We start from the raw sequence: 27,179 nt of genomic DNA, 5'->3' as shown, positions 1-27,179 counted from the left end.
TTCACGTCGTTGCAAATGGCAAGATTTCATTCCTTTTGATGGCTGCATAATATTCCATTGTATATATATATATACCATTTCTTCTTTATCCATTCATCTGTTGATGGACATGTTGGCTCTTTCCACAGTTTGGCTATTGTGGACATTGCTTTAACTCACCTATTCTTATCTCAACACTCTTCATGAAAAAAACTTCTGTCCTGCATAAAAGATATTCTCTTAGCCAACTAAAACTTCTTTTTCTTAAGTAAGGAAAACAGTGCAAGCAAGAATGCTACCATGCATACGGAGTTTCCACAAAGAATAGTAACATGAAAACAAGAACTTCACTCCAAAAAAAGCTCCCCTGAGATGAAAGTGGATCAAGAATTTGGCAAAGAGCACTTCTGCACCTGTGTATCTAGAACAATGAAGCTACCATGTTTAGGCTCCTCCAAACCCAACCAACCATTCTATGTCTTCTTTCCAAAGTAGGTTCAATTTCTGATTTTCAACAGACACAAAAAGATGAGGAAATGAAAGCTACCTGACATAAAACAAATATTTTCATATAGAAAATGTGTTCTTTCATTCTAGCAAAAGGTTCTCATAAAAACAGTACAAAACACAATGTTAAAAGTGCAAACATACACATACAAAACCTAAAAAAAAAAGTAAATGAATACTGGACTAAGACTAGAGTGCTATTTTTCCACCATGGCCCTGCCTAAAAGTTGAGCCATCACTAAATATAAATAAAAAAGGGCAGGCAAAATTATTCCCACCCTAGGAAAGCTTTAAAGAAACTCAAGTGTCTTATGAGCAGTGTATAGACAATCCAAAAAGTTTTATTTAAGAAATCCAAGTTCTGAAGACAACCGAGGCTCATTAATAGGCCACTATATCTAATAGCTAAATCAAGACCCAAGAAAACAAAATACACCCAAACCAGATACATGTAATATTCATTAAAAGAAACCCTCTCCCTATCTTTTCTGGTTAAAAAGATGCCCAATTGAAACTGAAAAAGGACAAATTCTTTAAAATGAACAAAAGTATTTTGGTTACAGGCTAATCCACCATTCTGACTTGACACTTGACTACAGACTATCAATTCAAAATCATATAGAACTTGTATGAGGGAAAAAAGTACTTTAAAAACTTATATTCCTCTCAGGACAAAAACATAAATGACACCTTTCTAATGAGTCAACTTTTAGTTGCTTTTGATGGGCTGGCATTGGAAAGACTGCTCTGGATTTTTCTTTTTGTTGATTGATTCATATTTTTATTCCTCTTCTCAGGCACAAAGGAAGTAGAGCAAGGAGACTGAAGGTGGTTATGAAGACCATGCATCTCTGAGGTCATTGTAAATAAAGATGACCCAAACCTCTGATCTTCAAATAGCTGGTGTGAACTGCTTAACAAAACATGCTGGGAAAACTCAGTCTGAAACAAACAGCTTGGGGGTTTGATTTCATTAGTTCCTGGGTTAGAACTGGTATGGAGAGAAACATTTTCATTCATTTCTTGGTCAGATGGAGAGAGGAGAAAAAAAGTGGGTTTCCAATCATTTCCATTTTCTAACTAATCAGTAGTTAGAGAACCTTTGGAAAGGTTTGGCTTAGTTCTTTCTTCCAACTTATCTGGTTCCTCAAGAAATTCACTGCCTTGAGATGACTTTGATAACCCATCCAAATCCACTGACTTAAAACCATTATTACAAGGGCTCTTGCTGTTGTCTGATTCTGACATCATTGAATCCAGCTCAGAGATTTTGTCAAGGTAAGCTGCGTCCATGGATGCTTCACTGGATGTTCTTGTCCAATTCATTTCAAAAGAGTGAATAGAATTCAACCTCTTAGATAAGCATGAGCCTGATTTCTCACTTAATTTTAAAGAAATTTCTCCAACAGAATTTGCTATTGTGTTTCCCTCTGAGCTTTCAAAATTCAAGTTTTGGGCATAGCTTGTGGAACAACAGTCCCGAAACCCTGTCTCTGAGGAAGTAAAACACTCTGATTTCTTTTCATTTTCGCTTCTATCATCTTCTGATGACTCTTTATTACAAACATTTGGAGAATCACAAAAATCATCAAACACCAATTTTCTGAGATGGTTTGAGTGCTTTTTGGAACTTACTGCTTTGACTACAGAGCTCTTTCTATTTTCTGGAGTACTGAGCTGAAGGCAACTAAGGGACAAAGGAGTACAAGGAGCTGGAAGATCATAAAGTTCTTCATCTTTGTAGGGTATACAGTCACTTGGCTTATTACCCCATTCTCTTTCCAAATAAGTATCCATACTTGTACCTGTCACAACTAACATTATTTCCACCTGTTTTTGATACAGGTCTTTGATCTTAGAACAATTTGATTCTGTTTTGCTGGTGCTTTCCTGCCTGGCAGAACTGCTAGAAGATTTTGCCAGGTGAGAACCTGAGGTGGATGAGCCAAGCTGCTTTCTGGCACCATCACCTTGATTCTTTGATGCCATATCCTTGTTGCCTATGCTCCCCTTGTCATCTGTAGAAAGTGCTCTCTGGCAAATGGAATTCATAGCTTCCTTCTCTTCACTTGAATTTTTTAGCTGTGCAATTTGAGATTCTAATTCCTCTATATACTTATCACTTCGTTCCAGGGCTCTCTTGAGGCGATTAGTTACATGTTCATGCTGTTCTACTTTGGACTGAAGAGCAGCTACTGTAAACCTTCTAAACTTCTGGGGTGATCTGTTATCAACTTCAGCCTTCAGTCGTAAATTCTCCCTCACTAGGCCACAATTTTCCAATTTAAATTTTTTATTTGCTTCCTTTAACTTATCCACATCATCTTTTACTTTTTCATAGATTTCATTAGCTGTTCTATGTTTTTTCTTCCACTCTGCTACAGTTTCTGGGTCAATTTTACTTGGATTATCTGCAACTGGATGCTTGTCTTCATTTTGGTTGCCTTGCATCAAGGTTAAAGGATCCAGAATAGTCTTGATTTGTGACTCCAAGCTGAGATTTTTACTCTTAAGATCTTCTACTTCTTTCTGCAGACAATCTATTTCATCCTCATACTCTTTGTGGAGTAACTGAAGTCTAGTTTTCCGAAGGTGCTTCCTGACTGTACAGCTTAGCATAGGTTTACTTTCACTTGTTCCTCCAATAACCTCTTTGCAACTATTTTCAGGCATGATGGGGACTCTGCAAGCTGGACACTGGCTATTATTCTTCAACCACAAATTGATACAAATTGAACAAAATACATGGTTGTTGATGCATATGACAGGCTGGCGTAACTTCCCCAAGCAAATGCGGCAACATGATGGGCAGAGTGAGTGACAATGTAACATTCTGCACGGTCTGAGCCATGGCAGCGTTCAGAATCTCAATGTGGTTTTGATTTGAATTTCCCTGATGGCTAATGATGATGAACAGTTTTTCATGTGTCTGTTAGCCATTTGTATGTCTTCTTTTGAGATGTGTCTGTTCATGTCTTCTGCCCATTTTTTGACTTGATTATTTGTTTTTTGGGTGTTGAGTTTAAAAAGTTCTTTATAGATCTTGGATACCAGCCCTTTATCTGTAGTGTCATATGCAAAAATCTTCTCCCATTCTGTGGGTTGCTTCTTTGTTTTGTTGACTGTTTCCTTTGCTGTGCAGAACCTTTTTATCTTGGGGTGCCTGGGTGGCTCAGTTGTTAGGCACCTGCCTTCAGCACAGGTCATGATCCTGGGGTCCTGGGATCGAGCCCCACATCAGGCTCCCTGCTCAGCGGGAAGCCTGCTTCTCCCTCTCCCACTCCCCCTGCTTGTGTTCCCTCTCTCACTGTCTCTCTCTCTGTCAAATAAATAAATAAAATCTTTAAAAAAAAGCTTTTTATCTTGATAAAGTCCCAAAAGTTCATTTTTGCTTTTGTTTCACTAGCCTTTGGAGATGTATCTTGAAAGAAGTTGCTGTGGCCGATGTCGAAGAGGTTACTGCCTATGTTCTCCTCTAGGATTTTGATGGATTCCTGTCTCATGTTGAGGTCTTTCATCCATTCTGAGTTTATCTTTGTGTATGGTGTAAGAGAGTGGTTGAGTTTCATTCTTCTGTATATAGCTGTTCAATTTTCCCAGCACCATATATTGAAGAGACTGTCTTTTTTCCATTGCATATTTTTTCTTGCTTTGTCAAAGATTATTTGACCATAGCGTTGAGGGTCCATATCTGGGCTCTCTATTCGGTTCCATTGTTCTATATGTCTGTTTTTGTGCCACTACCATGCTGTCTTGCTGATCACTGCTTTGTAATATAGCTTGAAATCAGGCAACGTGATGCCCCCAGCTTTGTTTTTCTTTTTCAACATCTCCTTGGCGATTCGGGGTCTTTTCTGATTCCATACAAATTTTAGGATTGTTTTTCCAGCACTTTGAAAAATGTCATTGGAATTTTGATCGGGATGGCATTGAAGGTATAGATTGCTCTGGGTAGCATGGACATTTTAACAATGTTTATTTTTCTCATCCATGAGCATGGAATATTTTTCCATCTTTTTGAGTCTTCTTCAATTTCTTTCATGAGTGTTTTGTAGTTCCTAAAGTTCTTTTACCTCTTTGGTTAGGTTTATTCTGAGGTATCTTATGGTTTTTGGTGCTATTGTAAATGGAATCAATTCTCTAATTTCTTTTTCTACTGTTGCATTGTTAGTGTTTAAGAAAGCAACTGATTTCTGTGCATTGATTTTGTATCCTGCCACATTACTGAATTGCTGTATGAGTTCTAGTAATTTGGGGGTGGAGTCTTTTGGGTTTTCCACATAAAGTATCATGTCATCTGTGAAAAGAGAGAGCTTGACTTCTTCTTTGACAATTTGAATATCTTTTATTTCTTTTTGTTGTTTGATTGCTGCTGCTAGGACTTCTAGTACTATGTTGAACAACAGTGGTGAGAGTGGGCATCCTTGACGTGTTCCTGATCTTAAGGGAAAGGCTCTCAGCTTTTCCCCATTGAAGATAATATTCGCTGGGGAGTTTTCATAGATGGATTTTATGAACTTGAGGAATGTTCCCTCTATCCCTATACTCTGAAGAGTTTTAATCAGGAAAGGATGCTGTATTTTGTCAAATGCTTTTTCTGCATCAACTGAGAGGACCATATGGTTCTTCTCCCTCCTCTTATTAATGTGTTCTATCACATTGATTGATTTGTGAATGTTGAACCACTCTTGCATGCCGGGGATAAATCCCACTTGTCCTGGTGGATGATCCTTTTAATGTATTGTTGGATCCTATTAGCTAGGATTTTGTTGAGGATTTTGGAATCCATATTCATCAGGGATATCGGTCTGAAATTCTCCTTTTTGATGGGGTCTTTGCCTGGTTTGGGGATTAAGGTAATGCTGGCCTCATAGAATGAGTCTGGAAGCTTTCCTTCTGTTTTTATTTTTTGAAACCGCTTCAGGAGAATAGGTATAATTTCTTCTTTGAATGTTTGGTGGAATTCCCCAGGGAATCCATCAGGCCCTGGACTCTTGTTTTTTGGGAGGTTTCTGATCACTGCTTCAATCTTGTTACTGGTTATTGGCCTATTTGGGTTGTCAATTTCTTCCTGTTTCAGTCTTGGGAGTTTATAGGTTTCTGGGAAGGCATCCATTTCATCCAGGTTGCTCAGCTTATTGGCATATAGTTGTTGATAATAATTTCTAATAATTGTTTCTATTTCCTTGGTGTTAGTCGTGATCTCTCCCCTTTCATTCATAATTTTATTAATTTGGGTCCTTTCTCTTTTCTTTTGGATAAGGCTGGCCAATGGTTTATCAATCTTATTAATTCTTTCAAAGAACCAACTTCTAGTTTTGTTGATCTGATCTACTGTGTTTCTGGTTTTATTTCATTGATCTCTGCTCTAATTTTAATTATTTCTCTTCTAATGCATGGCTTAGGCATTGTTTGTTGATTTTTCTCTAGTTCTTTAAGGTATAGAGTTAGTTGGTGAATTTGGGATTTTTCTATTTTTTTGAGTGAGGCTTGGATGGCTATGTATTTCCCCCTTAGGACTGCCTTTGCAGTATCCCATAGGTTTTGGACCGATGTGTTTTTGTTCTCATTGGTTTCCATGAATTGTTTAAGTTCTTCTTTGATTTCCTGGTTGACCCAAACATTCTTGAACAGAGTGGTCTTTAGCTTCCAAGTGTTTGAATTTCTGCCAAATTATTTCTTGTGATTGAGTTCCAGTTTTAAAGCATTATGGTCTGAGAATATGCAGGGAATAATCTCAATCTTTTGGTATTGGATGAGACCTGATTTGTGACGCAGTATGTGGTCTATTCTGGAGAAAGTTTCATGTGCACTCGACAAGAATGAGTATTCTGTTGTTTTAGGGTGGAATGTTCTTTATATATCTTCGAGGTCCATCTGGTCCAGTGTTTCATTCAAAGCTCTGGTTTCTTTGTTGATTTTCTGCTTAGATGATCTGTCTATTGCTGAGAGTGGAGTATTGAGGTCTCCTACAATTAAAGTATTGTTATCAATATGACTCTTTATTTTGGTTAACATGGCTTATGTAGATGACTGCTCCCATGTTGGGGGCATAGATATTCACAATTGTTAGATCTTCTTGCTGGATAGATCCTTTAGGAATGATATAGTGTCCTTCTGTGTCTCTAACTACACTCTTTAGTTTAAAATCTAATGTGTCTGATATAAGAATTGCTAGCCCAGCTTTCTTCTGAGGTCCATTGGCATGGAAGATGGATCTCCATCCCTTCACTTTCAGTCTGGATGTATCTTTAGGTTCAAAATGAGTCTCTTGTAGACAGCATATGGATGGGTCCTGTCTTTTTATACAATCTGCAACCCTGTGCCATTTTATGGGAGCATTTAGGCTGTTCACGTTGAGAGTGATTATTGAAAGATATGAATTTATTGTCATCATGTTACCTGTGAAGACGTTGTTTTTATAGATTGTCCCTGTAAATTTCTTTTCTATATCACTCTTGGGGTCTTTCTTCTTTTATAGAACCCCCCCTTTATATTTCTTGCAAGGCCAGCTTAATGGTCACATATTCTTTCAGTTTCTGCCAAACTTGAAGCTCTGCATCTCTCCATCCATTCTAAATGAAAGCCTTGCCAGATAAACTATTCTTGGCTGCATGTTCTTCTCGTTTAGTACCCTGAATATGTCTTGCCAGGCCTTTCTGGCTTGCCAGGTCTCTGTGGATAGGTCTGATGTTATTCTGATGTTCCTCCCTCTGTACATAAGGAATCTCTTCCCCCTAACTGCCCTTAAGATGGTTTCCTTGGTTCTAAGATTTGCGAGTTTTATTATTACATGCCAGGGTGTTGGTCTGTTTTCCTTGATCTCGGAGAGGTCCTCTCTGCCTCTAGGACACGAATGTTTGTTTCATTCCCAGATTAGGGAAGTTCTCAGCTATGGTTTGCTCAAATATATCTTCTAGTCCTCTCTCTCTCCAATCCCTCAGGGATTCCAATAATTCTGACATTGCAACCCTTCATGGTGTCACTTATTTCTCTGATTCTGTTTTCATGGGTTCTGAGTTGTTTTTCCCTGGCCTCCTCTTTCCCCTTTTGTCTATTAAATGGTCTTCCAGTTCACTAATTCATTCTTCTGCCTCGCTTACTCTAGCTGTTAGATTATCTAGATTAGACTGGATCTCATGTGTAGCATTTTTAAGTTCTGCCAATTCAGCTTTCATTTCTGCCCTTAGAGACTCTATGTTGCCATTAATTGATTTCTCCATTCTAGCTATTGTCTTCAGAGTTGCTAGCCTGAATTCCATCTCTGCCATCTTGGTTATATCTGAATCCATTTGTAAATCTGTGGCATAGTCATAATCTCTGAGTCTTTTCTATTTTGGGGGTTCCTCCTCCTAGTCATTCTGTTGAAGGGTGGTTGAGGGAATGTATAGAGTCCAAATTATTGACCATAACCCAAACAAGATGCACCTGTTTATAGGGACCTTAGGGTTGCTGGCCTCTTGTTTTCCCAGCCTTTCTTCTGGGGGACGGGCCTGTCCCGCTGTTACTCAGGCAACCCTATTTGGGCAGAGTTGCCCTGCCCCCTGTGGTGGGGGATGGGCTCAGTGAAAACTGTTTTTTGGGGGCTTTTGTTCTCTGGTGGCTTTCCCTGGTGGCTTTCTGTGTCTCTTCTGAGAGTCAGAGCAGAAGAGACCATTTCCAACCCTCTGCCTCAAAGCAGAGATTGCAGTCTGTTCTTCAGTGAGCTCTCCAAGCCACACTATCTCCGTTTCTGTCTGTGCTGCTATAAACTGGAGTGTCCTGGGTTGTGCACCCCTCAGCTGCGCTCCCAGTCCTTGCCTCCTAGTCGGGGCACATCTCTGCCCTTTGTGCTTCTAAAACCTCCAGTTGCCCCCAGTTCACACGGGCAGCCCTGCCACTCTGGCTTCAGTCCCGGGGGCTGCCCTAAAGTCATTTCTCCATTGTTATCGATCTGCGAGTCTGCACCCTGTCCCGAGCATGGGTGGCTACACCTCACTGTAGTGTAGGATCCCAATGGCCAGGTTCCCTCCCTCTTCTGTTTATCCTCCGATATCTGCCCACAGAATCACGACTCCCAGCTCCATACCTAGAAACCAACCGCCTGTGATATTCTGTTTGTAGAGATCCAGATCTATCATCTTACATCTCAGGCTGATTTTGTGGGTGTTCAGAGTGGTCTGTTGATATCCAGTTCAATTCCAGGGACCAGCTGGAATAGGGTCCCCTAGTCCTCCACCATCTTTTCCTGGGAAATCTTAAAGTTTGCTTTATTTTATTTTTTCTTTTATTTTATTATGTTATGTTAATCACCATACATTACATCATTAGTTTTTGATGTAGTGTTCCATGATTCATTGTTTTCATATAACACCCAGTGTTCCATTCAATACGTGCCCTCTTTAATACCTATCTCCCACCACTTCCCTTCTAGAACCCTCAGTTTGTTTCTCAGAGTCCATCGTCTCTCATGATTCTTCTCCCCCTCTGATTTCCCCGCTTCATTTTTCCCTTCCTACCATCTTTTTTTTTTTTAACATACAGTTCTGTGATTCATTACTCTTACACAATTCACAGTGCTCACCCTAGCACATACCCTCCCCAATGTCTATCACACAGCCATCCCATTCCTCCCACCCCCACCACTCCAGCAAATGTGTTTGTTTCCTGAGATTAAGAATTCCTCATATCAGTGAGATCATATGATACATGTTTTTCTCTGATTGACTTATTTCACTCAGCATAATACCCTCCAGTTCCATCCATGTCATTGCAAATGGCAAGATTTCATTCCTTTTGATGGCTGCATAATATTCCATTGTATATATATACCATATCTTTATCCATTCATCCATCGATGGACATCTTGGCTCTTTCCATAGTTTGGCTATTGTGGACATTGCTGCTATAAACATTGGGGTGCACGTACCCCTTCAGATAACCACATTTGTATCTTTGGGATAAATACCCAGTAGTGCAATTGCTGGGTTGTACGGTAGCTCTATTTTCAACTTTTTGAGGAACGTCCATACTGTTTTCCAGAGTGGCTTCACCAGCTTGCCTTCCCACCAACAGTGTAGGAGTGTTTCCCTTTCTCCGCATCCCACCAACATCTGTCATTTCCTGACTTGTTAATTTTACCCATTCTGACTGGTGTGAGGTGGTATCTCACTGAGGTTTTGATTTGGATTTTCCTGATGCTGAGTGATGTTGAGCACTTTTTCATGTGTCTGTTGGCCATTTGGATGTCTTCTTTGGAAAAATGTCTGTTCATGTCTTCTGCCCATTTCTTGATTGGATCATTTGTTCTTTGGGTGTGGAGTATAATAAGTTCTTTATAGATTTTGGATACTAGCCCTTCATCTGATATGTCATTTGCAAATATCTTCTCCCATTCTGTCGGTTGTCTTTTCGTTTTGTTGACTGTTTCTTTTGCCATGCAAAAGCCTTTCATCCTGATGAAGTCCTAATCATTTTTGCCCTTGCTTCCCTTGCCTTTGGTGATGTTTCTAGGAAGAAGTTGCTGTGGCTGAGGTCGAAGAGGTTGCTGCCTGTGTTCTCCTTTAGGATTTTGATGGACTCCTGTCTCACATTTAGGTCTTTCAACCATTTTGAGCCTATTTTTGTGTGTGGTGTAAGGAAATGGTCCAGTTTCATTCTTTTGCATGTGGCTGTCCAATTTTCCCAACACCATTTGTTGAAGAGACTGTCTTTTTTCCATTGGATATTCTTTCCTGCTTTGTCTGAGATGAGTTGACCATAGAGTTGAGGGTCCATTTCTGGACTCTCTATTCTGTTCCATTGATCTTTGTGTCTGTTTTTGTGCCATTACTACACTGTCTTGATGCTTACAGGTTTGTAATAGAGCTTAAGTCTGGAAATGTGATGCCACCAGTTTTGCTTTTCTTCTTCAAAATTCCTCTGGCTATTGTGGTCTTTTCTGATTCCATACAAGTTTTAGGATTATTTGTTCCATTTCTTTGAAAGAAGTGGAGGGTATTTTTATAGGAATTGCATTAAATGTATAGATTGCTCTAGGTAGCATTGACATCTTCACAATATTTGTTCTTCCAATCCATTAGCATAGAATTTTTTTCCATTTCTTTGTGTCTTCCTCAATGTCTTTCATGAGAATTTTATAGTTTTCTGAGTACAGATCCTTTGCCTCTTTGGTTTCCTAGGTATCTTATGGTTTTGGGTGCAATTGTAAATGGGATCAACTCCTTAATTTCTCTTTCTTCTGTCTTGTTGTTGGTGTATAAGAATGCCACTGATTTCTGTGCATTGATTTTAAATCCTGCCACTTTACTGAATTCTTGTATGAGTTCTAGCAGTTTTGGGGTGGAGTCTTTTGGTTTTCCACATAAAATTTCATATCATCTGCAAAGAGTGAGAGTTTGACTTCTTCTTTGCCGATTTGGATGCCTTTGATTTCTTTTTGTTGTCTGATTGCTGTGGCTAGGACTTCTAGTACTATGTTGAATAGCAGTGGTGATAGTGGGCATCCCTGCCATCTTCCTGACCTTAGGGGGGAAGCTCTCAGTTTTTCCCCATTGAGAATGATATTTGCTGTGGGTTTTTCATAGATGGCTTTTAGGATATTGAAGTAGGTACCCTCTATGCCTACACTGTGAAGAGTTTTGATCAAGAAAGGTTGCTGTACTTTGTCAAATGCTTTTTCTGCATCTATTGAGAGGACCATGTGTTTCTTGTTCTTTCTTTTATTAATGTATTGTATCACACTGACTGATTTGCAGGTGTTGAACCTACCTTGCAGCCCAGGGATAAATCCCACTTGGTCGTGGTGAATAATCCTTTTAATGTACTGTTGGATCCTATTGGCTAGTATTTTGGTGAGAATTTTTGCATCCACGTTCATCAAGGATATTGGTCTGTAATTCTCCTTTTTGATGGGGTCTTTGTCTGGTTTGGGGATCAAGGTAATGGTGGCCTCAGAAAACGAGTTTGGAAGTTTTCCTTCTGTTTCTATTTTTTGGAACAGTTTCAGAAGAAAAAGTATTAATTCTTCTTTAACTGTTTGGTAGAAGTCCCCTGGGAAGCCATCCGGCTCTGGGCTTTTGTTTGTTGGGATATGTTTGATGACTGCTTCAATTTCCTTAGTAGTTATGGGTCTGTTCAGGTTTTCTATTTCTTCCTGGTTCAGTTTTGGTAGTTGATACATCTCTAGGAATGCATCCATTTCTTCCAGATTATCTAATTTGCTGGTATAGAGTTGCTCATAATATGTTCTTATAATTGTTTTTATTTCTTTGGTGTTGGTTGTGACCTCTCCTCTTTCATTCATGATTTTGTTGATTTGGGTCATTTCTCTTCCCTTTTTATAAGTCTGGCCAGGGGTTTATCAATCTTGTTCATTCTTTCAAGGAACCAGCTCCTAGTTTTGTTGTTCTGTTCTACTGTTGTTTTGGTTTCTATTTCATTGATTTCTGCTCTGATCTTTATTATTTCTCTTCTCCTGCTGGGTTTAGGTTTTATCTGCTGTTCTTTCTCCAGCTCCTTAGGTGTAGGGTTAGTTGTGTATTTGAGACCTTTCTTGCTTCTTGAGAAAGGCTTGTATTGCTATATACTTTCCTCTTAGGACTGCCTTTGCTGCATCCCAAAGATTTTGAAAAGTTGCATTTTCATTTTTATTTATTTCCATGAATTGTTTTAATTCTTCTTTAATTTCCTGGTTGACCCATTCATTCTTTAGTAGGATGTTCTTTTTTTTTTTTTTTTTTTTAAGATTTTATTTATTTATTTGAGAGAGAGAGAATGAGAGAGAACACATGAGAAGGGTGAGGGTCAGAGGGAGAAGCAGACTCCCTGCTGAGCAGGGAGCCTGATGTGGGACTCGATCCAGGGACTCCAGGATCATGACCTGAGCTGAAGGCAGTCGCTTAACCAACTGAGCCACCCAGGTGCCCTTTAGTAGGATGTTCTTTAGCATCCATGTAATCGAGTTTTTTCTGACTTTCCTCTTGTGACTGAGTTCTAGTTTCAAAGCATTTTGGTTTGAAAATAGGCAGGGAATGATCCCAATCTTTTGGTTCCAGTTGAGACCTGATTTGTGACCTAGGATATGATCTATTCTGGAGAATGTTCCATGGGCACTAGAGAAGAATGTGTATTCTGTTGCTTTGGGATGGAATGTTCTGAATATATCTGTGAAGTCCATTTGGTCCAGTGTGTCATTTAAAGTCTTTACTTCCTGGGGTGCCTGGGTGGCTCAGTCGGTTAGGCGACTGCCTTCGGCTCAGGTCATGATCCTGGAGTCCCAAGAGTCCCGCATTGGGCTCCCTGCTTGGCAGGGAGTCTGCTTCTCCCTCTGACCCTACCCCCTCTCATGTGCTCTCTGTCTCTCTCATTCTCTCTGTCTCAAATAAATAAATAAAAATCTTTAAAAAGAAAATAAAGTCTTTACTTCCTAGTTGACCTTTTGCTTAGATGATCTGTCCATTTCAGTGAGGGTGATATTAAAGTCCCCCATTATTATTGTATTGTAGTTGATGTGTTTCTTTGCTTTTGCTATTAATTGCCTTACATAATTTGGTGCTCCCATGTTAGGGGCACAGATATTTACAGTTGTTAGATCTTCTTGTTGGATAGACCCTTTAAGTAGGATATAGTGTCCTTCCTCATCTCTTATTACAGTCTTTGGTTTAAAATCTAATTTGTCTGATATAAGGATTGTCACCCCAGCTTTCTTTTGGTGTCCATTAGCATGGTAAATGGTTTTCCACCCCTTTACTTTCAATCTGGGGGTTTCTATGGGTCTAAAATGAGTCTCTTGCAGACAGCATATTGATGGGTCTTGTTTTTTTTTTTTTTATCTAATCTGATAGCCTGTGTCTTTTGATTGGGGCATTTAGTACATTTACATTGAGGGTAACTGTTGAAAGATAGGAATTTAGTGCCATTTATTGCCTGTAAGGTGACTGTTACTGTATATTGTCTGTGTTCCTTTCTGGTCTATGTTGCTTTTAGGCTCTCTCTTTGCTTAGAGGACCCCTTTAAAAGATTTCTTGTAGGGCTGGTTTTGTGTTTGCAAATTCCTTTAGTTTTTGTTTGTCCTGGAAGCTTTTTATCTCTCCTTCTATTTTCAATGACAGCCTACCTGGATAGAGTATTCTTGGCTGCCAAATTTTTTCATTTAGTGCTCTGAATATATCATGTCAGTCCTTTTTGGCCTGCCAGTTCTCTGTGGATAAATATGTTGCCAATCTAAGATTTCTACTGGTGTAGGTTACATGTCTCTTCTCCTGAGCTGCTTTCAGGATTTTTTCTTTGTCTCTGAGACTCGTGAGTTTTACTATTAGAGGTCGGGGTGTTGACCTATTTTTATTGATTTTGAGCGGGGTTCCCTGTGCCTCCTGGATTTTGATGCCTGTTTTCTTTCCCAAATTAGGGAAGGTCTCTGCTATAATTGGCTCCAATAGACCTTCTGCCCCTCTCTCTCTTTCTTCTTCTTCTGGGATCCCAATTATTCTAATGTTGTTTTGCCTTATGGTATCGCTTATCTCTCAAATTCTGCCCTTGTGATCCAGTAGTTGTTTATCTCTCTTTTTCTCAGCTTCTTTATTTTCCATCATTTGGTCTTGTACATCACCAATTCTCTCTTCTCCCTCATTTATTTTAGCTGTTAGAGCCTCCATATTTGATTGCACCTCAGTAATAGCCTTTTTGATTTCAACTTGGTTAGATTTTAGTTCTTTTATTTCTCCAGAATGGGTTTTTCTAATAACTTCCATGGTTTTTTCAAGCCCAACTAGTATCTTTAAAATCATCATTCTGAACTCTAGTTCTGACATCGTACTAATGTCCGTATTGAGTAGGTCCCTGGCAGTCGGTACTACCTCATGTTCTTTTTGTTGAGGTGATTTTTTTCTGTCTTGTCATTTTGTCCAGAGGAGAATAGATGAATGAGAGAACAAAATGGTAACAGGGTAAAAACGTCCCCAAAGAAATATATACTAAATAAATCAGAAGAGATCTGATACCAGAGAAAAAGGAAGGGAAAGGAAGGAAAAAAAAAAAAAAAGAAAAGAAAAAGAAAAAAACCAAACAAACAAAAAGAGAACCAAACAAAATAAAACAAAAAACAGAATATGATCAATTATGATCTGGCTGGTGCATAGATCAGTGCCACACACTAGATTTTGGGTGTATTTTGGTCTGTTAGAAGAAAGCGCCTCCTAAAATTTTAAAGAAAGGAAAACTCATATATGTTCAAAAATAAGAGTTAATACAATGAAGGGATGGAATATGATTGTAAAGATGAAAATTTAAAGATTTTGTAAAAGGAATTATAGATAAGAAGTTGGTTGAAAAAAGAAAGAAGAGGATTTAAAAAAAAAGGAAAATGAAAAGGGAGAGAATGTGATTAGGCAGGAGAATAGAACAAAACCATACACTAGAGATTTAGGGTATATTTTGGTCTGTTAGAAGAAACTGTATCCCAAAATTTTAAAGAGTGAACAATATATATATATATATATATATATATATATATATATATATATATATATATATATTTTTTTTTTTTTGGTATATATATATATACCAAAAATAAGGTTAACTACTATGAAGGGATAGAATATGATTCTAAAATGAAAAATAAAAAAGATTTTTTTAAAAAAGGGAATGTTAAGTTTTTGGTTGAAAAAGTGAAAAAGAAAAATTAAAAAAAGAGAAAAAAATTTAAAAAAATATTAACTTTGAAAGACTAAAGAATCACAGGAAAGAAGCCATGAATTCTATGTGCCGTATTCCCCTAGCACTGGATTTCTGCCGTTCTAATTGATCAGTAAACTTGGTCTTGGCTGGCTGTTCTTGCTGTTCTTCTGGGGGAGGGGCCTGTTGCCGTGGTTCCCAAATGTCTTTGCTGGAGGTGGAATTGCCCCGCCCTTGCCTGTCCAGGGTAAGTAATCTGCTCGGGTTTGCTCTTGGGAACTTTTGTTCCCTGCAAGCTTTCCATACAGCTTTGGAGAATGAGAGTGAAAATGACATCCTCCCAATCTCTGCCCTGGAGGAGCTGAGAACCTAGGGCTCCACTCCTCAGTGAACCCCCAGAGAAAAGCAGTCAATCACTCCTGTCTCCCCAGTCTCTGTCTGCACTGTGTGCTCACCTGGCCTGTGACCAAGCATTTCTCTCTCTGGCTCACGACCCCGTGTGGAGTCTCCAAACCCAGCAGATCCCTGTGGTGCCCTCCTGCACTGCTCCTCCCAGGGCAGGAAGGGGAGTCTCCCTGGATCTGCCACTTGTTGGGTCCCTCCTGGAAGAGCAGTGGCCTGACTGTGCCACAGATCATGGTTTATGGCAACCCTGAGCTGCAAGCCCACTCCTCAGCTCCTTCTCTGCAGCCAGTTTGGCTGCTTGGATACCTGGGAGCTCTGCCATACCAGGCATTCATGGTCTTTTTGTGACCCTGAGGGTCCTGATACCACACTGTTCCAGTGAGTGTTCCACCCCCCGCTTAGCCACTGGAGCCACGTCCCTCAGCGGAGCTGACTTCTAAATGTTCCGATTTTGTCCTCTGCTGTTCTACCACTTGACGGTAGCAGCTGACAGAGGCCCCTTCCCGTTCCATCTATCTTCCCGAATATCACCTCAGATTCACTTCTCAACATGTTCTACCTTCCAAAAAGTGGTCACTTTTCTGTTAAGAAAGTTGTTGCTATTCTTTTCTTTGATCTGTTGAGTTTGTAGGTGTTCAGAATGGTTTGATCCCTATCTAGCTGAATTCCTGGGACCAGGTGAAATCTAGGTCTCCTACTCCTCCACCATCCTGCTCCTACCCCCTCCTTGTGTTAATTTTTAAATTGCAAAATAATTCTAGATTTACAAAAAAGTTGCAAAAATGATACAAGGAATTTCTATAAACTCTTCAAGATACCTCAGATTTGTGTCTAAATACTTCAATGTGTATTTCCTAAAATCGAGGGCATTTTCCTCTGAAACCGCATCACCATTAGTAAAATCAGGAGGTTAACATTATTCTATTATCTAAATTATGAACTTCCTTCAGATTTTGCTGATTATTTCCTTTACCTGGACCAGGAGCCAAACTGGTGTCACACTTTACATTTAGTTATGTATTTGTGTGTAGCTTCCTTCATTCTGGAATGGTTCCTTGGTCTTTGTCTTTTATAATCTTGAGACTTTTGAGTACAATTCAGTTATTTTGTCAAAGGGCTCCAATTTGGATTTTTCTGATTTTCTTGTCATGATGACATTCAGGTTATAGATTTTTTGTGAGAATGTCACAAACGTGAAACTATGCCCATTTCAATTTATTATATCACGAGGTAGATGCTATCCAATTGTCTTGTTATTGCTACATGCTGTTATGGCTGAATTGTGTACCCCCTTATTCATATGTTAAAGTCCTAACTCTCAATATCTTAGAATGTAACTGTATTTGGAGACAGGATCTTTACAGAGGTAATCAAATTAAAATGTGATCATTAAGGTGGTAACTATTCATTATGACTGATATCTTTATAAGAAGAGAAATTTGAATACAGACACATATAGAAGGAAGATGCTGTGAACACACAGGGAGAGAACCACCATCTACAAGTTAAGGAGAGTGTCCTGGAAGAACAGATTCTTCCCTCATGGCCCTCAGAAGGAATGAACTGTGTTGACACCTTGATCTTGGACTTCTAGCCTCCAGAACTGTGAGAAAATTAATTTCAGGTGTTTAAGCCACCCATTCTTGGTACTTATTTATGGCAGCCTTAGCAAATGAACTCACAAGTTAACTTTGGTCACTTGGTGGGGTGGCATCTATCAGTTTTATCTACTGCCAAATTACTATTTTTCCCTTTGCAATTAATAATATGTCATGAGGAGATACCTGGAGACTACAGAAATCCTTTTCCTCCTCATGATGTCACCTCACTCAGCTTAGCATCCACTCATGATGTTTGCCTGAAATAGTGATTACTGCGGTGGTTGTCAATTGTATTAACTACTATGTCAGAGTAAAACCTAAACATAAAACTATACAAATCAGCAGTTTGGGGCTCAATGAATTTTCACAGTGAACACACTCATGTGGCTTCTCACTAGCTCAAGGAGTAGAACACTCTCAATATCCAGAAACCTCTTTATTTCTCTGCTTAGACTATATCTCACATTTCCTAGTGCTAAGCACAGTCGTGAGTTCCAATGCCAAATAATAGCTTTGCCTGATACAGAAATTTATATTAATGGAATAATGTATTGTGGATTGTTTTGTGTCTGGCTTCTCTCAGTCAATATTTATCTTTATTACTGTATAATAGTCCATCATATGAATATATCATTATTTATCCATTCCACCATTGATAAGCATTTGAGAATTTTCCAGTTTGGGGCCGTTAGGCATAAAGCTATTATGAATATTTTAAAAAGTATTTCCATAAACTTTTTTCATTTCTATTTCATTAGGAGTGGGATCTCTGGATCATAATTTATAAGGAATTAGGGATCTAACAATTCTTTTTTCCCAAAATGGTTGCTCCAACATAATTTCTGCCAGCAGAGTGAGCATTCTAGGTATTCCATATCCTCACCCACAGAGTCATTTTCATATTTTTTCATTTTATCTACTCTAGTGGATGTGTGCTGGTATCTCATTGTGGTTTCATCTGTATCTCCCTGATGACTAATGATGTCAAACACCTTTCATATATTGGACATATACATATTTTCTTTTGTAAAGCACTGTGTAATTTTTTTGCCCATATTTTAATGGGGTTGTTTGTCTTTTCATTTTTGAATTATAAAAATTGTTTGTATTTCCTATATGTGTTTCCTAGCTATATCTCTTTTATGTAATTTTTTAGGTGGTTCCTCGATGGCTAATAATACACACTCTTCCATTATCAACACTGTATCAGTTCCCGCTTTGTACTTCACATCCGGCCTGATACATCTTCCTTTCCATTTTACAAACACCATCACCTTGCAACAGTCAAATTCCTTTAACACTCTTCTCTGCCATTTGTGCCATTATTGTAATAGTTCTGCGTACATTGTAAACTTCACATATATTTTTCTTTGTTAGTTGTGTTTTAAGGAAATTATAACAAAAAAACCCTCCAATTGATTTTATATTTACCTACACATTTACCATGTCTCAGGCTCTTCATGTTTTCCTGTGGTTCCAAGTTTCTATCTGGTATCAGTTTCCTTCAGCTTGAGGAACATTCTTTTTTGAGATTTTATTTATTTGAGAGAGAGCAAGAGAGAGCATAAGAGCAGGGGGAGGGAGAAGCAGATTCCCCACTGAGCAGGGAGCCCAATGTGGGGCTCGATCCCAGGACCCTGGGATCATGACCTGAACTGAAGGCAGACGTTTAACTGACTGAGCCACCCAGGTGCCCCAGAACAGTCTTTAATATTTCTCATAGTACTGGTCTGCTAGAGATAATTTTCTTTCAGTTTTTATTTTGTTTGAACATGTCTTTAGTTTGCCCTCATTTTGAAAGGTATTTTCACTGGATATTTAACTCTGGGTTGACAGTCTGCCCCTGCCCTGTCCTTCCAGCATGGTAAATCTATTGTTCAATTGTCTTTAGTTCCTATCTTTCATGTGTGAAGTCAGCTGTCATTTGAATGTTTTTTTTTTTCTTTCAAATAATGTGTCTTTTCCCCTCCCTCTTCCTGCTTTTTGAGATTTTCTTTTTCTGTTTTTAGCACTTTCACTATGATATATCTAGTTATGCTTTCTTTGTATTTCCTTCTGTTTGGGGGTTGAAACAGGCAGGAATAATGAAACAGAAAGAAAGAAAGAAATCAGTGAAACAGAAAATTAACATTCAATATGAAAATTTAGGAAGTCAAAACTGTTTCTAAAAAGGAAGACAGGAGGGGTAGAAGACACAAATGACCAATATCAGGGATGAAAAAAAAAGAACAAAAATGTCTTGGATCTCAGAATAAGAAAAAGAATTTCTTGGATCTGAGAATTGACATTTTTCATCAAATTTAGGAAGATTTTTGCCATTATTTTTTTAAATACTTTTTCTGCTTCATTCTCATAGTTTTTTCCTCCTGGGGTCCAGGTACATATATGTTAAACTGTTTGATAATGTCCCACGGGTCTTTGAGACTCTATTCATTTTTCTTTAGTCTTCTTTCTTTCTTTCTGCTCTTTTGTATTCCTCATCCCCCAAAGTGTCCTTATGTCCCTTTTTAACCCTTCCCTCATGTTGCTTCCCATTTGTCAGTCTGTCCTCAGGGAACCACTGATCTGCTTTCTGTCATTTTCAATTAGTTTGACTTTTCTAGAATTTTATCTAAATGGAATCATATTCTCTGTATTCTGTTGAGCTACTTTCACTGAGCATAATTACTATGAGGTCAAACCATGTTGTTGTATGTATCAGCAGTTAATTCATTAATATTTCATTTTTTGATGTTTACTGCTTATGTTGACTTTGCATCCATTGACTCAGCTAAAGTTCACTTATTAATTTTAATAGTTTATAAGTAAATTTTAATATATTTTATATGTATGACTTCATGTATTCTATGAATAATGACTTCTTGTTCTTCCTTTTGTTTTTATTCTTTACATTTCTTTGCTTTATTGTGTTTTAGAATAATACTTAATAGTAGGTATCTGATCTCAGGTGAAAACACAATACTTCACTATTACATATCATGTTTGTTCTGGATTTTCATATACACCTTTTTTGTTGTTGCTGTATTAAGGAAGTTTCATTATGTTTCTAATTTGTTAACACTTTTTGTTTTCTGTCATAATGATATTGAATTTTTTTTCAAATGCTCCTTTTGCATCTATTATAGAGTCATATAACTTTCTCTTTATTCTAACAATGTGGAAGATTACATTTATTAATTTTGAATGTTAACATTGCATTTTAAAAATAAACTCAAGCTGGTAATAATAACATAGTATCCTCCTTTTGTATGACTTGATTTGGTTTTCTAATATTTTGTTAAATATTTTATACCAACTTGTACAGCTGACATTAGTCTGCAAATTTCCTTTTTTTAGATGGCTTTTTCCAGTTTCTGGTATCAAGGTTATGCTGGCCTCATAAAATGATTTAGGAAGAATTCCTCTTTTTAAGTATGCTGGCAGAATTTGTGTAAGATTGATGTTCTCTATGCAGTATTTGGTAGATTTCACCAGTGAAGTCTGTACTTTCCTCAAGGGAGTTTCATTTTTATATATTCCATTTATTTAATGTTTTCTTTATGAAATGTTATGAAACTATTCATATTTTCATCTTCTTCCTGTATTATATTGGTAAGTTGTTTTAAAATGTTGTTCATAATATGAACTTTTTTTTTCATGTTCTAAAATCTGTAGGGATGTTCTTTTTTTGCAGTCCTAATACTGATCATGTGTGTCTTCTACACCTCCTTTCTTCCTTTCTAGAAACAGCTTTTGGCTTTCTAGATTTTGGTGTTGTATGCTAGTTTTCCATTTCACCAATTTCTATCAGTTTTATTTTTCCCATCTGTGTCCTTTCTTTGGGTTTAATTTGTTCTTCTTTTCCTAACTTCTGTAGTTGTTCATTAATTTTACTTTACTCTTTTTCTCAAATACCCATTTTAGGCCATACAGTTTCCTCTGAGTATGGCTTTATGGTATCTCACTACTTTTTTTTTTTTTAAAGATTTTCTTTTTTAAGTAATCTCTACACTCAACCTGGGGCTTGAACTCACAACCCTGAGATGAAGAGTTGCATGCTCTACTGATTGAGCAAGCCAGGCAACTCTGTATCGCGGGATTTTCAATGTATTTTTTACTACTACTTTGTTCTACACAATTTCTAGTTTCCACTGTGATTTCTACTTTGACCAAGAGGATTTTAAGAGTATATTATTCAATTTGCAAACATTAGGAGATTTTGTTAGTTATATTTTTTATACTGACTTCTAGCTTAATTCCACTGTGATCAGAAAACATATACTCTTTGGTTTAAGACCTTTGAAATTTACTAAGGCTTGTTTTATGACCCCACACTTTTACTTTTGCTTTTACATTTAATTTTCTAAATTTCCACCTGAGCTCAGAAAGCATGTATACTCTGCAGTATTCCATATGTGTTCAGTAAGTCAAGTTTGCTAATTGTCTCATTTAAATCTATATCCTTACTGATTTTTTTTTTTTAATTTTCCCTATTTGCTCTATTTACTATAATGGGCTGGATGTGGTTTCCTTTGTTATGTTTCTCTGCTTATATCACTTTTGAAAAAGTTTTGGCCATTATTATTATTATTTTTTAAAGATTTTATTTTTATTTATTTGACAGAGACAGCCACAGAGGGAACACAAGCAGGGGCAGTGGGAGAGGGAGAAGCAGGCTCCCCACTGAGCAAGAAGCCTGATGCAGGGCTCGATCCCAGGACCCTGGGTTCATGACCTGAGCCAAAGGCAGATGCTTAACTGACTGAGCCACCCAGACACCCCTGGCCATTATTTCTATAAGTAATGTTTCTGCCACAATCTCTCCTCCCTCTACTTCTGAGATTTGTCAAAAGGTATGTTGTACTTCTTCTCTGTGTGGCATATTCCTTATGTTCTTTCTGTGTTTTCCATCTTTTTCCTCTCTGTGCCTCAGTTTAATTTCTATTGATCTTTCTTCCAATTCAGCAATTCTCATCTGCTTCTCTACCCTTTTCTTTTCAGTTCCTTTATTTTTCAGTATAGAATCTGCATTTAATTCTTTCTTAAATTGATTTTAACTGTGTGCTGGAATTCTTCCTCTTCTGTTTTCTAGAGCATATTTATCACAGTTTTTTTAAAGTTCTTTTTTGACAACTCTGTTACCTGGACTTTCTGTGGGACTGTTTTTTAGAACTTGTGTATTGTAATTTTTTTTGTCTCTTGGTATGCTAAATAATTTTTATTAAATGCCTGACAATATCCAATGGAAAAAAGACAGTCTCTTCAATAAATGGTGCTAGAAAAACTTGGACAGCCACATGCAGAAGGGTGAAACTGGACCATTCTCTTACACCATGCACAAAGATAAACTCAAAATGGATGAAAGACCTAAGTGTGGGACAGGAATCCATCAAAATCCTGGAGGAGAACACCTCCAAAGAGGCAGTAACCTCTTTGACCTCTGCCGCAGCAACTTCTTGCAGGACACATTTCTAAAGGCAAGGGAAACAAAAGCAAAAATGAACTATTGGGACTTCATTAAGATAAAAACTTCTTCACAGCAAAGGAAACATTCAACAAAACTAAAAAGCAACTTATGGAATGGGAGCAGATATTTGCAAATGACATAACAGATAAAGGGCTGGTATCCAAGATCTTTAAAGAATTTCTCAAACTCAACACCAAAAAACCAAATAATCCAGTCAGGATATGGGCAGAAGACATGAATAGACACTTCTCCAAAGAAGATATCCAAATGGCCAACAGATACATGAAAAATGCTCCATGTCACTTGTTATCAGGGAAATACAAGTCAAAACCATAATGAGATACCATCTTATACCAGTTAGAGTGGTTAAAATTAATAAGACAGAGAACAACAAATGTTGGCAAGGATGTGGAGAAAGGGAAACCCTCTTACAATGTTGGTGGGGATGTAAGTTGGTACAGCCACTCTGGAAAACAGTATGGAGGTTCCTCAAGAAGTTAAAAATAGAGCTACCCTATGGCCCAGCAATTGCACTACTGGGTATTTACCCCAAAGGTACAGCTGTAGTGAAAAGAAGGGGAACCTACATCTCAATGTTCATAGCAGCAATGCCCACAAGAGCCAAACTGTGGAAGGAGCCGAGATAGTCTTCAACAGATGAATGGATAAAGATGTGGTTCATATATACAATGGAATATTACTTAGCCATCAGAAAGGATAAATACCTACCTTTTACATTGACATGGATGGAACTGGAGGGGATTATGCTAAGTGAAATAAGTGAATAAGAGAAAGACAATTATCATATGGTTTCACTCATATGTGGAATATAAGAAATAGTGCATAGGATCCTAAGGGAAGGGAGGGAAAATTGAACGGGAAGAAATCAGAGAGGGAAACAAACCATGAGAGGCTCTTGACTCAAGGAAACAAACTGAGGGTTGTGGAAAGGGATGTGGGTGGGGGGATGGGGTAACTGGGTGATGGGCATTAGGGTGGGCATATAATGGGATGAGCACTGGGTGTTATGTGCAATTAATGAATCACTGAACACTACATCAAAAACTAATGATGTACTATATGTTGGCTATTGAATTTAAATTAAAAAAAAGAAAAAAATAAATTCCTGACATTGTATTTTTTTTTAATTTTTATTTTTAAGATTTTATTTATTTGTGAGAGAGAGAATGAGAGACAGAGAGCATGAGAGGGAGGAGGGTCAGAGGGAGAAGCAGACTCCCTGCTGAGCAGGGAGCCTGACGTGGGACTCGATCCCGGGACTCCGGGATCATGACCTGAGCTGAAGGCAGTCGCTTAACCAACTGAGCCACCCAGGCGCCCCCTGACATTGTATTTGATAAATGTTGGAGAGAACTTGGAGCTCTGGACCAGTCTTCCATTCCTAGGCTTCACTTGTGCTTCGTGCAGGCTGCTAAAGAGGGAGAGGTCATCCTATTCTGGTCAGTAGCTGAGCCCAGCCTTTGTCCTGGCGGGTTGTCTCTGGTTTACCTTTACTCCTAGGGCGTATCCCTGAAACAGTCATTCCCAAAGCCAGTGGTGTTGTCCAAGGTTTCTCCTCATTGGTCAGCTGTGAGGTCTATTTTTTTTCCTTCCACTTAGCTTTATGAGAACACTTTAAACTATAGCTAGCATATCTCAGACTTCTGACCATCACTTTCTCCTGGTTTTGTCTGTTTTTATTTTTATTATTATTTTTTTACCAGTCAGTGTTTAGGCCCTTAGGTTGCTGCTTTGGAATCTAGAAATCTGTCAAGGAGAAAGGCTGGACCAAATGTAGGCTCATCTCTGTTTTTCTTCTGCCTTGGATCATGGCCCCTCAAATTCTTTTTTTTTTTTTTAAGATTTTTTTTTTTTTTACTTATTTATTTGAGACAGAGAGAACGAGAGAGAGAGCACATGAGAGGGGGGAGGGTCAGAGGGAGAAGCAGGTTCCTTGCTGAGCAGGGAGCCCGATGCGGGACTCGATCCAGGGATTCCAGGATCATGACCTGAGCCGAAGGCAGTCGCTTAACCAACTGAGCCACCCCGGCACCCCAGCCCCTCAAATTCTTGTTACCTTCTCAACTTTCTGCTGCCTCCAAACAAGTACTTTTAATATTCTATCCAAGTTTTTAGTTGTTCAGTGTGGGAGGTTTGGTTTATTATAAACTAGTCCACCATAGCTGGAATCATGTATACATTTTTTAAGAAAAAAATCTCACTTATCTTCATCTTGCAAGTCTAGTTATGTGCAGAACCAGAATCTGGGCCAGGTCTTCATCCAGGACTCCACAGCTCCCTGTAGTAGCCACATCTAAGGGCTTACACCTCTGCCAAGGCAATGAGGAGAGTGTTTGGATGTGTCAGCAGGCAGAGGAGGAGCCAGCTGAGTGGTGGCTGCTCTGCTGGCATGGGTCAGCTAGCTTGTTTAGTCACCTAAGCCTCTGCTCTCATCCTGAGCTTGGCTAAAGCCACACTTTTGATGAAGGCAGTCACATTCATCATTCATTCGTGGAGACAACCTAAGACTTGGGGCCTCACATGTGACATGCTGCTCCCCTGCACTGCCCCTCTCCCATATGAAGAGGTATGTGTGGCAGGAAAGCTTTCCAGGTGACATTGGTCTCTAGCAGTCAGTTGATTTAGAAAACTGGGCTAGGATATTTATTGCCTTTGGGACATGTACACAGTGAGGCAAATTGTATCTTGGGTCTGAAAGACAATTGGCTTGGCCTAAAAGGAACTAAGCACATAAGTGCTTTATTCATAACACCAGGAAGTACAAGCCACAAAACTCCTCAGTTACCATTTTCCTTCTGCAGGAAATGAACCAACAGACATCACCAACGTGGCTAGAAGTTTGACCTTAGTTTGAGCTGAAGAGAGAATGTGGTCTCAGGGCTGGGTGTGGAAGGGGAGGCAGTGAGCAGAATGAAGGAAGAAGCCAGTCTGTTATTTGGTGGAGGACGTCAACCATAAGATTACTTTTTAGTGGCCACCAAACAGCTTATGACAACATGGTAATGGTTATTTTCCTCATTTCTCCTCCAAATGTCATAGTGGCTGACTAGGCTGTTGTCAAGATGGAGGCTAAAGTAATGTACTTGCCCACATTCCTCCCCTCTACATCCCTAAGAATGTCCATAATTAAAACTGTCTCTTTAATGACCCCATCTTTTGTCAAATGCATGTGAAATGGGCCATGTTTCCCTCCTCACATGGTATCTCGCTTTTCAGGAGGATCAGTCATGGAATGGAAACTGTAAGCCTCTCCCTTGCTTACTCTTCACTAAAGGAAAGAGCTAATATGATTGGTGATAGCTTGCTGGGTTTTTTAGGTCTGCACTGCCCAAGGCTGGGGATACTGGGCCTCAATAGCAAAAACAAACTGAACAACAAAACCCAAAACCAGGCCCCACTTTCTCCTTTCTTGTGCCACCTCTGTCATCATCAGTAGGCTGTGCCAGGACCCTCTCAGTCTTATGCTATAAATAGCTCAGGATGTGCTCCTCCTCCTTCTACTCTTCTGAAGTCCTGATCAGGGAGATCCAGCTGCCCACCTGGACCAGGATGCAATAGCCATGAAGGTGTGGGTTTTCTTGCTTTGGGGCAGGCCTAGGAGGCCTGTCCTGGCTTCAAATCCAATCTACATCATCCTGTACAACTATTGCCAAATCATCTACTAAATACTAAAGCTATTATCTTGATCCCCACTGGGTCATGTGTCATTCTCTGAACAAGTCCCTCATAGGAAGAACACCTGTCCCTACCTTTTAGGTATTTTTTGCTCCCAGTGGCTGGATGTACATTTACATACTTTGACATAAGCAAGACATGATATTAATATTTCTTAGTGTGCTCATGCATTTATTCAATATGTAATATAAAAAAGGCTGAATCACCAGGTTGCAATCATACAAAAAAATATATTTTTAAGCATCCATCTTGGTATTCTAGATTCCTAAAACATAAGTCTCTAGTCACTTTAGTAAATGGATATACCAGACCATTATAACTGCAAGTAGCAATAGCAGAAAGACAGGAAAAAAAGAAACCACAGCAGAAACAGAACTGAACAATTCAAACAAACATGTGAGAACAGAAGCACCATATATAATGTTGACTAGTGTTCATTCAGCTTTCTGAGCTCCTTGGAGAAAGGTGCTACTTGAAATATAAATAAAATAGATATTTTCCCCACATTCCTCATATCCTTTTTCTGGGTACAAAATGTATAGAGCATCAGGTTACTGTTCAACAAAAATTATATTATGGGAGACTTCAAAAGAGTTCCTCAAGGGAACTTGGGGACTGATCCACTGGTATCTCCTACGACCACCTTGTTTTTTCATCAGTTCTGATGCCTGAGACCTCAGGGAGTGAGGTCTATGGAGTTTTGGAAGAGGAACCTGAAAACTATGTGCCAGATTGCATCCTTGTCAAATGGCCTCATTCAGGGCAGTGACTTGAAACATTACTTACCTTATCCCAGGACACAGGTCTACAATCATGGAAATGGAAATGACTTACCATTGGAAAATTGAACTGCAATCCTCTAACTTAAAATGTAGATGTCCTAGCAGGTAACT

At 38.7% G+C, this 27,179-nt stretch overlaps 1 protein-coding gene across 1 annotated transcript; it reads right to left on the bottom strand.

The window, feature by feature from the left end:
• Window positions 1-770: 770 nt before the first annotated feature.
• On the bottom strand, window positions 771-3,337 carry LOC123850546 (ORC ubiquitin ligase 1-like). Its single transcript, XM_045883802.3, is given in 2 exon segments — window positions 771-3,288; window positions 3,290-3,337. Coding segments are annotated over 2 exon segments (2,148 nt in total). The 3' UTR covers window positions 771-1,188.
• Between the last annotated feature and the right edge of the window lie 23,842 nt (window positions 3,338-27,179).

This window comes from Mirounga angustirostris, unplaced genomic scaffold (genome assembly GCF_029215605.1).
Source record: "Mirounga angustirostris isolate CCGP_5_RB_7025 unplaced genomic scaffold, mMirAng1.0.hap1 SCAF_10, whole genome shotgun sequence".
Lineage (NCBI taxonomy): Eukaryota > Metazoa > Chordata > Mammalia > Carnivora > Phocidae > Mirounga > Mirounga angustirostris.
Note: the sequence above shows the minus strand (reverse complement) of the source record. Positions and strands in the feature narration are given on the sequence as shown.